The 13,566-nt window shown below is 41.2% G+C and overlaps 1 protein-coding gene across 1 annotated transcript in view; it reads left to right on the forward strand.

Annotated features, from left to right (window-relative positions):
* The first annotated feature begins 5,790 nt into the window (after positions 1-5,790).
* LOC132819988 (FERM and PDZ domain-containing protein 1-like) overlaps positions 5,791-13,566 on the forward strand; it is a 53,830-nt gene continuing 46,054 nt past the window's right edge. The window contains exon 1 of the mRNA XM_060831922.1: positions 5,791-6,029. Within this exon, the coding sequence (XP_060687905.1) occupies positions 5,791-6,029 (239 nt within the window). The remainder of the gene's footprint in view (positions 6,030-13,566) is intronic.

A 13,566-nucleotide genomic window follows, 5' to 3' on the forward strand; every position in this document is an offset into this window, starting at 1 on the left:
GAGGACAAAACAGCCCATCTGATCAGAACCTTAAACATTCAGTCCCTTCACTGAACTGGCTGAGTATGGAAGGATAAACATGTTTAATTGGACTTGCAGCAGTCATTGAGAAAATCAAAATAAAACAAAGAATTGTGAGTTATGGAAATCATAAGTTTCAACTCAAAACATTAACTCTGTTTGTCTCTTCACAGAAGCTGAAAATGTGTTGCTGGTTAAAGCACAGCAGGTCAGGCAGCATCCAAGGAACAGGAAATTCGACGTTTCGGGCCAGAGCCCTTCATCAAGCTGTCAGACCAGATAAGTTTCTCCACCAATTTCTGTTTTTGTTGAGACAACCAATTTAAGGGAGAAATCTACTTTACTTTGTCTTTGCTGATCTATCTATCATGACACATCTGTTCATGATTGTATTGCACTGAATAGTTTGAGTAGAGACACAGTTCCCTTTTCACACCGAGGACATATTCCATTGTGTTGTGTCGCACTGTCATTGTGTTAAATCAGATTGATTCAGAACATTAAAGGTTAAATATGACTCTTCTTCAGAACAGCGCTGGGGAGCAATGACGCAAGCAGAACTATGGTCCACCACAGTTCCAACAGCAGAAGGTTTCACTTGGATACAGTTGTAAAGATTATAACTCACTCATTATGGTTCGATTCCACACAAAACTTGAGCTTCATCTGGACTTCTTCACCATTAAGAGGCATCATTCAAGTACGCAATAGAATACACTCACTTATCTACATGAGTGAAACTCCATAAAACTCAGGAAGCTCAATAACATCGAGGACAAAACAGCCCATCTGATCAGAACCACATCCATTACCTTAAACATTCAGTCCCTTCACGAACAGAATATCACGACTTCAGCATGTACCATCACCAAGTTGCACTGGAGCAGCACGTTAAGGTTTTTTTGACAGTACTTTCTAACCCTGTGTTTTCTACCATTTAAAAGAGAAAAGGCAGATGCACCACTACCTTCAAGTTATCTTCCAAGTTGCATGTCAATTTGACTCATCATTATGCCTACACCAAAATCCTTGAACTCCATGTCCAACAGTGCTTTGACTGTAACTAAGCTAAGTGGATAGTAGAATTCAAGATGATGACTTATTATCTTCTCAAGCACAAAATATGGATCATGCCAGCATTACTCACATTCCACCCAGGAACAGATTTTGTTATTGAAATAACTATTTTTATAACTCCCTAACAACAGAGAGGAAAATATAACAACATGCTCAGATCTTGCATGTAGTACACTCCCTCTCTGTTTACAAAAATTGTGTTTAATGTAAATTGTGCATGTTCATAATTTCTTAGAATACTATATAACTAAACCAACAATCACTATAGCTGATAATTCAACAAATTGGATTGCTTCATTGGTTTTATTGGAAAGAATATGTTTTCCCTTAACACCAGTATGTGTTTTTAAAAAGTGAGTTGGGCCAGAAATACTGAGAAGTGCAACATGTTTCTTCTTCCTTCCTAAATACCTTAATTAACCTATCTGTCTTTTTTCTCTTTCAGCCTGGGCATTCTGTTTCATTTCCATTAGCTCTCTCAACATCTCACACTGTCAGATATGAGTTTGACTTTGATGATCAACTCCACTTCATTGTTGGAACTGTGACATTGATTGATTTGCCTCAACCAAAGATGCTGGGTTACTGGTAATTTCTGTAAAACTAGCAAACTTTCAGCTCCGTTTTGAAGATAAATGCAACTTGGTGATGGGGCTACAAACTGCAGTGGGCTTTTAGACTACTTCTCTGTCAGACACTGGCAAGTCATTTCTGCATGACAAGTAATTCAGTGGCCAGAAATGTATCAGTCTTCATGGGCTGCATTGTGGCTCAGTGGTTAGCACTGCTGCTTCATAGTGTCAGGTGTCTGGGTTTGTTCTCTTTGTGTTTGTATGGGTTTTCTCCCACAGTCCAAAGATGTGCAGATTGCCCATAGTGTGCAGACTAGGTAGATTAGCCATTGGAAATGCAGAATGACAGGAATAGGGGTGGGATGATCTGTGGAGGGGTGATACAGCCTCCTTCCACGCTTTGGTGATTCTCTGATGAAATGTGGAAAGAAACCTACTTTTGCATGACTTTCAACATTTAATATTGTACAGATGAACACTAAAAATCAATGCACTATATTGAAGCCCTGCTTTCGCTGTGGATGGCATTTTGATTCTTTGAATTAAAATATGATCATAAGAGCTTGGTGGTCACTTAACAAAGTAAACATTTCACAAGCGTTTTTGGAAGTTAGAACATCATGTACAATTGGAATTACCTCTTTTCAAACTTGGGAGTAATTTTGCTAATTAACGACATTGACAAAATTGATTATTTGAAATTTGTTTTATCATTGTTTATTGACTAAACATAAATATATGAGTTTACGTGAAAACACAAACAACACTTTTTTTTTACATCCTGTTTTCTTTACTTGTTAGAGTTATATTTGGTCTTTCAGCATCTTTGTCTGTTTTATAGTTCTTTACCGTCAAATAACAATAAATCAAATCAAATCAATGATGTATGTCTGATGTCATCACTTTAATATAAGAAACATAGCAGCTATTATGAATGCAAGACTTTAAAATGTCCCGTTAAATTTGAATGAAAACAAATGTCCTGAAGAGATGCTGGTAATTATTTTGAAAGCTGTCAGGAAGTGATTTGATTGTCAGGACACATGGGCCCAGTTGGAAATCCATAACAAATCAAATGCTATTGATACAAAAGAGGGGTAATAGTCTAGATACAGACTCCTAGATTCAGGCATCAGATGGCAGTGAGAAATTAGGTTGGGAAAAGTTGAAGGCAAAGGCAGTTGTGATCGCCAAAGTGGAGATTTAGGAACCATGAATTTCCAAAGGGTACCTTGCTACTGGAAATGCTTGAAGACTGAGTGAAGCAATTTACAAAAAAACGTTGAAAGACCCTCTGCAATGTGGAAGGGAGAAAGAAGCAGCTGCTGGAAGGGATTGGATTTTATCTACAAGACTGCATTATATATTGAGGTTGCGGCATAACTTAAAAATGGAATGGTTTTCAGCTGTCTTAATTAGCTAATAGTGTAAGAAACCTTACTTGAGTGTCCGAGTTGCTAACAAAATAATATTTAGTTGGTATTGATTTTAGTTTCTTACTGAAAATAATTTAAAATGTGAAATCTGATTGTGCAGTGATTTCTGTTGGTCATTGGGAAAAGGCTGAATATTATGCATTTTTTGGCTTATGCAAGTTGCCAGCGAGTTTGGTGGAACAATTCTCACTGTGAGGCTGAGTGAGCTTTCTCACTGTAACTTGCGAAACTTGTCACTTCAATTGCCATTGGAATCCTCCTGGTGAGAATCATGTCCTGTCCCTGCCCTATCTCTATCTCAGTTCATGGAGAAAATCACCACTCAGCATTCCTTGAGGCTGCTGCATCTTTCAAACACTGTTCAGCAGGGTTAGGCATCAGGAGAGATGACAGAGAAGGGTTAGCTGACACCACAGTTCTCAGAGAGGCAGCTGGGGATTGTTGAGGATGGGGCAGTGGAGAGGAGTGGAGTCCACATCCCAGAAGAACGCCATCTCACCATGCCAGCCAGGTTGAAGATGGTCATTGGATCAATACTACTTCCAGGGTGAGAAGGTCAATGATCTTCTCTACTCCATCAGAGTGAGTGCTCTCTGCTACCTCAAACCTTTCAAAGCCACTGCATTCATCTCCCACCAATGCTCATGCTGTGGCACCCCTTCTGTTGTATACAACACTTACCCTCATTTGAAATCATTTCTCGCATCCTTTTATATCACTAATGTAACATGCCCTCGGCTCTGCTTCCTCGATCCCTTGGAACATCTCAATATTGTTCCCTCTCTTGTGCCTTATTTGTTTTCCCCCTTTATGCCTTTACAGGAGAAGATACCCCATAACACAGTGGACTGACATCATCCACTCTTGAGAAAAGCACTCCTGACCTTCCTGATGAAGGGCTTATGCCCGAAACATCGAATTTCCTGTTCCTTGGATGCTGCCTGACCTGCTGCGCTTTAACCAGCAACACATTTTCAGCTCTGAGCAGGAGAAGACAGGAACAGAGAAGACATGACTAACCAGTGGCTGCAATACCTTCCCCCTTTATCCCATACAGACGGAAACATTTCCCACAGAGAAGGGATCCCCATTGTCCCAAGATCATCATGGAAGCATGGAGGGACCATCTTCTGCACTACCTCCTGGACACTTCACTCCCCCTACTCCAGGATGATGACATAACACTGGGCTCGATGAGGTCACACATGTGCAACTCTGCCCCATGGTAAAGGAAGAAATGCCCAGGCCATTTATAGTAGGAGATCTGCCAGAGACCAGGCACTTGCTGAGCCCCTGGCAGGAGATGACCTTGTGGCCTGGGTGATGAGGGACCTTGTACATTTGTATTGGGAGGGTTGGCAGGCAGGCAATCAGGACTCAGGGGAAATGCAGAAACGCCAATGATTCACTGCTATCATTGCTCATTTTTCAAATTCATTTCATATTCAATAGTATGTAAATTCATAAACCTTTGCGTTTCACCATTCATGTAGTTGTTCCTATCTTTATCCTGGCTGTAGATAGTAAATAGTGCTTCGGAGTATCACTTTGCCATTAAGCAGGTGCAGTGGTTGCGGGTCTGTGATGATCATCAAGTACATTGTGGAAGCAGATCTAGCAATCATAATAGCAGCTCATTTCAGCATATTAGACCTCCTCCTCGTCATTGCCCATATTTTGGCTGACTATATGGGTAGCAGTGCTTATTACAGTGAGTTTTGGGAAGTACAACCCAGACAGTGAATGTTGTAGGAAAGTGCATTGGCATACTACATCCTTGCATGACCAGTATTTCATGTGTCGAAGGAGAATATTGTTCCCCAATGAAGGCCCAGTGAATGGTTAGAGTTCAGCTTCCTCCTTCACAAGTCCACTCACTTATCCTGCATATGGCAGCAGTTCTCCTCAGTATTACGTGCCATCCATTTGCATCATGATTAACATGACAGTGAGTGGTCCTCAGCATCAATACCAAAATGCTGTTGAGACCCCCAATATAAAGCTCTCCTCTCTAAATGCCATTCCCTTAACCCCCACAGGCTTCACACTTTTCCAAGTCATTATCCAAGCTCTGTCCATGGGATTAAAACTCGCGCCCACATCCCAGCCTACTCTTCACTCGACCCGTCCTCCTTAATTCCTGTGAATGGAGACAGCTGGCTGACTGTGGCCCACTCTCTTGAGCGACCAGACCTGGCAGCATGGGTCCTGGCCTACCCACATCTCTGGCTGTTTGACACACATATCCCTAATCATGACAGTACTCTCCTACTGGACTGATCCCTATGGAGACAAAGGACTGACCCTATCCCTGGAGCACAGAGGCACGTGCCTCTGTGCAACACCACCCTGACCATGCACCAGTGTGTGACTAAACCCAGGGCTAGAATGGGAGGCTGCCCTTGACTATCTGTGCTGAGACCCCTGACTGACAAGTGTCCTCTTGGACCTCTCTGTGGACTACTCCCCCATGACTTTGTAGCATGCGCACTGCTTGCTACCATTTCAGTTTGTTTGGTGCGGACACTGAGGCCATGTGGTACAGGTTCCAATATGATATGGCACACATCCTTGTTGGGCATATACCCTACATCATATCCATCTGCCTGATTGTCTGACTGTGCCAGCCAACCCCTGGCAGGGCAAGCAAAGTCTGCATACAGAGGACAGTTCAAATAGGCACCATGAAATACACACTGAGGGAACAAGGGAACAGCCCTGGTAGACAGCCTGGTAATGCCTATGGAATGGGTTCCTTTGCCTGTGTGTTCCCTCTGCCCAATACAGCCATTCACTGCAAGTTGCTGGTGGGCACTTCTGGAACAATGTGGCCTTGCAGGGCACAGTACCAGTGTGTTGGAAGATGCCAGAATGGTGGCAATGCCTGCTTGAAAGTAACGTGCTTTTATCAGCAGTGGGACGGGTATGTGCAGCTGGTGATTGTGGATCCGGCTCTACTTTCTAGTTTGTCTGTGGCCAGCATGGATCTCCTGGAGAAAGCAGTTATATTGAACCGACCAAGAGTCCATTCTGGTCTCCTTGTTGACTTTTTCTGACAGATAGTTTGTCTGGTAAGATCACAACTCGTGATAAGTTGATCTGTTAACCAGCCACTTAACTAACTATAGCGATCATCAGTTGGGTATTTGCTGCTGTCTAGCAAGAATATTTGAAAAAAGCAAACAAAGTGCAGTGAGGTGATCTCAACTGACAAGATTGGCTTTGCCGAAAATCCCAATTGACTGGACCGCTCAGCTTGCCATAAGCCACACCACATGGAGCTGGTCAAGTTTCACCCAATATTTATTTTTACAAAGTTTTGGTCTCTATGATGATCATAACCAATTTAAATTCTGAACAGCAAGGACCTGTAAATAATAATTAGATAACAACCAGTTAATTTAGGACACTACGGAGAACTTTGTTTTTAATAATGTAATGCAATCTTTTATGTCCACCAGATCAGGTTGATATAGCCTCGTTCAATGCCTCTTGTAATAAGTAACACATCATTAGGTACTCTGATCCTTCATTAACAGACTGAAATGTAAGCCTAAATCCCTGAAGGGTAACTTGGATCCACAATCCTCTGATTTAAACTCCAAAGTGCTACAGCTGAGTTACGTAAAGATATCCAAATGTTCTGTCTGGTAATGTTTAATGTACAAAGAAAAAGAATGGAGAATGAAGAAAAAATTTGAATGAAGATTGAACACAAAAATAATGCTTGAGTCTATTAAGTAAGTCAAGAACATTTTCTCCAAAAATAACTAATACAAATGCCTTTTCCATTTATCAAACAAAAGTATTTGCATTAACAATCACTGTTTAATTTATTTTCTTTATTGTCCTATAAGTTCTCTATTTTATCTTCTTTTATATTTATCATGTATAATATCATTTATCATATCCCTGTAAGACAATATCACTAGGAAACTTTGTTTATCAATTCTAACAAACCACTTAATCCTCAAAATAATCCTTGTATTCCTATTTGTGGTTCAAGGCCCTATATCACTTTGAGCCTTCACTATGTGTACTCTTTTAATAGAAACAACTTTCTCGCAGGCCATTCAGATCATACATGGGTAGGCTCTCTTTTGACACAACAATACATGAGTATGTGAACTCAGTGTCTTATATGTGATTGTGGCAAGTACTTTCACTGGTATGCCTGCACCTGAATGCCTGTTACTTTTTCCTTATTTTCTTTGAAGACTAATTGAAGACTAAGGTGTAATATTGCTCAGAAGTAACATTCACTCTGCTTGCATTGTTTGAAAGCCATGAGCAATTAATTGTATTTTAATAGTTGGATAACTTATCATTCTTGCATTTGATTTGCAAAAAACTCTCAAAATAAAATGTTTTGTTTGACTTTTTATTTAGAGCGAGTTCTTAGTTTCTCCCAATTCAAAACTTAGTAAATCTTGGGTGTATGCTATGGCACTTTCTATCCATGCAACATTCCCATTCCATTCCTGCCTTTAACTTTGATAGATCACATTTCAAATTTCTCGTGTGATTTGTTTTGTACTACTGCCTGTTAACTTTTTCCTCAGAACAATCTTTTTGACATTCTCCAAAATTGTTTGCGTTCTATTGTTTCCAACATTATATTTTACCCTCACAGATTTCTGGAATCTTTTATTCCATAAGTTATTTTGCCACATAAACAAATTCTGCCAGTTCATGAACTGCTTGTCCTTGTTGAAAGGTTTTAATTTAGTTACATCCTGACTGAAAATGGCAATTTCTTTTACAGTTCATGTGGGATAGTTCTACTTTCACCCCACTTGGGAAAAAGGGACAATTTGCACTTGAAATTTCATTGATTAGTTTACAGCTCTAGTTTGCATGAAAATGTGTGGGCATGATTACATACATCTGTAAACTAGTAGAAAATAATATAATTGTTACAATAAGATTGAATGACAAATGAGCAATGGAGACGAAAAGTTGCTGTCACCAACCTGGACTAATGGAGTAATTGTTCATTCTCTACTTTGGAGCAATTTGAGGCCTTTCAAGGGTCCATTGCATCATTCAGCCACTTACACAGTACAGGTTAAAGATATCGGAAAGATAGAATGGAGGTGGGACAAGGTCTCATTAATCATGTTGCACTTACAATCACTTACTGCATTTGCATGATGTGTCACATGATGTGTGCATCAGAATAATATCCACTATGTCAAAGGCCCATGAACAGGCATCCAGGGTCCTTCCCTGTTGGAGTCCTCCATATCTCACTGTTGAGGATAATGCAAGCTGCTATTTATGTGTGATACAAATGCTAACATTACCAAGGAGCAGTCTCGTTTCTTGGATTCCCCACACCGGTTCAAACAATCACTATCACTGTGACTGTGGTGTAGTGAAGGAGCAGACACATTGAGGAGATACAAATGCAATAGCAAGCTCAGGAACAGCAGTAACCTCCAGTGGCTGATGAACAGCCTCCATGTGAACAATTCACAGCAAAAGGTCCCGAAGCTGTAGAGGGGACTTGAGTATTTGGCTCCACTGTCATCTCCTCCAGTGCAGCAAGGCACAGTGCCACTGTGAACGAAAATGCTCTGGCACACCTTGTTAGAATTTGCTGGTTTGTGACCTACAACCTGAAGAAGTGAGTGGCCATCCTGTCCCAGAGGTCATCATCCTAAAGTTTTATGCAACTGGCTACTTTCAATTGTCCTCTGGGAATCTATGTGAGATCTCCCAATCCTCAGCCCACATATATTAAAGCCATGACTAATGTAATTTGTGCTACATCACACCATTTCACCTTGTTTCCTCAAGATGATGTCAGAGCTATAACCCACGCAGTAGGCTTTGCCAATGTAGCTGGCTTCATCTGGAGTAAAGGCACTATGGACATCATGTTGAGAAAAAATTTGATAACATGACTAATATTATCAATAGAAAATGGTTCCATTTGTTTAATATACAAGTAATCTGTGATCATTGGTAACGCATTTTAAAGCTGAAAATGTGTTGCTGGAAAAGCGCAGCAGGTCAGGCAGCATCCAAGGAACAGGAGATTCGACGTTTCGGGCATAAGCCCTTCTTCAGGAAGAAGGGCTTATGCCTGAAACGTCGAATCTCCTGTTCCTTGGATGCTGCCTGACCTGCTGCGCTTTTCCAGCAACATATTTTCAGCCCATCTCTGCAAAACAACTTCACATTTTTTGCAATATTCTCTTCCCTTCTGTAGAAGAATCCATTCAAGTTTTAATCCAACCAATGAAGGAAATCATTCAATTAATTCCCATCTGTAAAATAATTCATTCTGTTTCATATATTATTCACAATGAAGTAGGAATTGATCCATGTATTCTCCTTATACTATAGTGTAATTCATTCACAGTTTACATCTTACACTTATCTATAGTGCTTTGTTTACATTTTTATTGAAATTTTACAAATGTGAATATTTACATTTTATTCATTTATCTGCAACTGTGGATAAAATCATTTACATTTTATATCTTGTTCCCACCCCTTTCCACCCTACAGTAGAGACCTGCATAACAATTAACTTAATTCTAACTGTAAGGCAGGTTTTTTTTGTAAGTTGTAAGAGACCCTCCTCTTGAAGTGTTGTCTGTGTCTTACTCAGTTGCAAGCTGCCGCTCCAATGCCTCTAACTGACCTCCCAGAATCGCAAACCTGCTGCCATCCTTAATTCGAAGTAGTCCCATCTCCAGATTAATTAAGAGTTCCCCATAGAAATAACAATGAATGACTGTTGTGACCTGTGGGGGCACGTTCAGGACTTGAGCTTCATTACAGAGCTGTTTCCATTGCCAGTACAATTGCTGTGCCTGTGTACTTTTAAATCTTTGTGACCTATCAATATTGTATAGATTTTATCTATATGCCATCTGTGTAATAGCATTTACATTATCATAATTTTTTGTTTCACAACATGTAATGGTACTTAATCTTGTAAATTTCTTTGTTTGCTTCTCATATCCACTTTTGATGTGTCAAAGGGTACAATGTAGCTGTAGTATCTGAGCACTAGATGCTGCTGAGTCATCAGATTTTAGGTTCAATATTCCCCACTCCAGGGATTTGAGCTCATCATTGAGGCTGACACTTCACTGCAGCTCTGAAAGGGTGCTAAACTGTCTGAGGTGCCATTTGTGACTTGAGACATTGAACTGATCTCTGTCTGCTGGCAGTAAAAGATGCAGAACCACTTTTCAAACAAGAATGGGGAGTACACCCAGTGTCTCAGTCAATGTTTACCTCTCAACCAACATCATAATTGTCCATTTAAGTTATTGCTCCTGGTGGGATCTTTTTGTGCAGAAATTGGATGCTGCATTTCTCTGCACTTACGTGACTACATTTCCAAAGTAATTCATTCACTATAAACATTTTGGGACACGGTGAGTCATGCTGTATAAGTTCAAATATTTCTGTTCTTACCATCTTGGTATAAGAATATTTGTATTCCAATATTTGTGAGTTTAAAATGATAGTAATTGGGTGCCATTAGTGAATATGTAAACCATCTTGAACCTCAATGTTTGCATTTCAAGTCCTGCTGGCCTCCCAATCTCCTTGGGATATAAACTCTACTGTATCCAACAAATCCAGCTGAATTTTAACTCCTAAGAACTGTTAAATGGGAGCAGATGTTGGAGGTTTGGGATCGAGGGGGGAGTTGGGGAAGTGTCCTAGACTCGGCCATTTTCACCTCCTTCCACAATAACCTTCCCTCCATCTTAATGTCAGGAGTAGGGATGTTCACCCATGATTGCACGGTTCAGTTCCATTCATAATTCTTCTGGTGAACAAAACAGTCCGGACTCATTTGAGGCAAATGCTATGAATGTGTCTCTTTAAAAGAGAGTAATTGAATTGAATTGAATTGAATTTAAGTTATTGTCACGTGTACCGAGGCACAGTAAAAAGCTTTGTCTTGCGAGCAATACAGGCAGATCACAGAGTTAAGTAGCATAGATAAGTAAATAATAGGTAAACAGCAGCAAAAACAAAAATACAGATACAGGTGAATGTCAAGAGTTTGTGAGTCCATTCCGTATTCTAACAACAGTAGGATAGAAACTGTTCCAAAACTGGCTGGTGCATTTGTTCAGGCTTCTGTACCTTCTCCCCGATGGCAGAGATTGTAGAAAAACATTGCCAGGTTGGGATGGATCTTTGAGAATGCTGCTGGCCTTTCCTTGACAGTGGGCCTGGTAGATGGATTCTATAGATGGGAGGTTGGCCTTTGTGAGTGTCCGGGCTCAGTTCACCACTCTCTGTAACCGTCTCTGATCTTGAATGGTACAGCTACCAGACCAGATAGTGATACATCCAGACAGATTGCTTTTGATGGTGATCCTATAAAAGGATGAGTAATATCCCGCCGAAAGTCAATAATGAGTTCCTTGGTTTTGCCGACATTGAGAGCTAGGTTGTTCTCAGTGCATCATTTTTCCAGGTCTTCCACTTCCCGTATGTAGTCGGTTTCGTCACCATCTGAGATTTGACCGACTATGATGGTGTCATCAGCGAACTTGTAAATGGCATTAGTCTGGTATTTGGCGATGCAGTCATGGTTATACAGTGAATATAGTAGGGGGCTGAGTACGTGCCCCTGGGGGGCTCCAGTGTTGAGTGTTAGTGAGGATGAAATATTGACCCCAGTCTTCACTGATTGTGGCCTGTGGGTCAGGAAATTGAGGATCCAGTTGCAGAGAGTGGGGCTTAGTCCAAATCAGTAAGTTTAGTAATCGAGGGGATAATAGTGTTGAAGGCTGAACTGTCGTCAATGAGTAGGATTCTTACATAGCAGTTCTTGGTGTCAAGATGTTCTAGGGAGGAGTGAAGGGCAAGTGATATGGCATCTGACATGGATCTGTTGGTCCAATAAGCAAATTGGAGTGGATCAAGAGTAGTGGGGAGGCTGGAGTTGATTAATGCCATGACCAGCCTTTCAAAGCACTTCATGACCACCGAAGTTAGGGCCACTGGGTGGTGGTCATTGAGACATACTGCATGAGCCTTCTTAGACACAGGGGTGATGTTGGCCCTCTTGAAACAGGCAGGGACAGTGGCCTGCTGCAGGGAGAGGTTGAAGATGTCCGAGAAGACCTCTGCCAGTTGATCTGCACATGAGTGCACGTTCTGGTACTCTGTCTGGTCCCATCACTTTCCTTGGATTCACGTGAAGGAAAACTGATCTGACCTCTGATGCAGTGACTGTCGTCAGGACTTGTCATATTAGGTGTTACCTCTCTGCTGAAATTCTGCTCAAAGCGAGGATAGAAGGTGTTGAGATGATCTGGGAGGGATGTATCATTGTCAGCTATCTTGCACTGACTCTTTTTAGAACTTGTGATGTCATTCAGTCCTTGCCATAGTCTCCAGGTGTCAGTCTGGGTCTCTAGTTTGGATCGGTATTGGTCCTGTCTTAATAGCTCTGCGGAAGTCATACTTGAATTCCTTATATTTGAGTGGGTCTCCTGATCTGAAGGCCTCACACCTGGTTTTTATCAGGTTCTGTATGTCCTGATTCATCCTGGGTTTCCTGTTGGGGAACACCCGGATTGACATCCTCAGTTGTGTTCATGAGATGTCTCCTTTAACCTGAGGTGTGACAAAAAGTCCTGAGTAGGGATAGTGGTGATTATATTTAACGTCAATCCAGAGACAAGCCCATGTGATCTTTTGCTGTGCCCCAAACGTCTACAAGATGGATACAGTATCAAGAACAAATCCACAATCTTCTCAACTTTCTATCAAGCTCTCCTGGGTTCACCAGGATCCCTGAAATGGGTGGATTATCTTACAAACCATAGTTAAACAGGTTGGTACTCTACTCCCAGGAGTTTAAAAGAATGAGAGGTGATCTCATTGAAACATTTTAGATTTTTAATGGACTTGTCAGGGTAAATGCAGAGAGGATGTTTCCCTTCAAGGGAACATCTAGGGGCAAAGGGCATAGTCTCACAATTAAAGGCACCAATTTAAGACTGATGTAAGGAGTAATTTCTTCTTTCAGGGGTTTGTGAGTCTTTGGAACTTCTTGCACAGTGAGCTATTTGGAGCAGAGTCCTTCTGTGTACTTAAGGCTGAGACAGCTAGATTCTTGCTCAGTTGGGGAATCAAGGGTTACGGGAAAAGAGCTGGAAAGTGGAACATGAAGAATGTCAGATAAGGCGTGATCCTATTGAATGGCAGAGCAGGCTTGAGACTGTAAGAGCAGAGATGAGACTCTATGAGGCTCTGGTCAGACTGTGTTTGGAATATTAGGAGCAGTTTTGAGCCTCATATCTAAGGAAGAATATGCTGGCATTGGAGGGGGAGCCAGAGGTTGTTTACAAGAATGATCCCAGGGACAAAGGCTTGTTGTGTGGTGAGTGGTTGAGGACTCTGGGCCTGTACTTGATGGAATTTAGAAGAATGAAGGGGGAATCTGATTGAAATTTACAGAGTAC

Source organism: Hemiscyllium ocellatum, chromosome 11 (assembly GCF_020745735.1).
Source record: "Hemiscyllium ocellatum isolate sHemOce1 chromosome 11, sHemOce1.pat.X.cur, whole genome shotgun sequence".
In the NCBI taxonomy this organism is placed as follows: Eukaryota; Metazoa; Chordata; class Chondrichthyes; order Orectolobiformes; family Hemiscylliidae; genus Hemiscyllium; species Hemiscyllium ocellatum.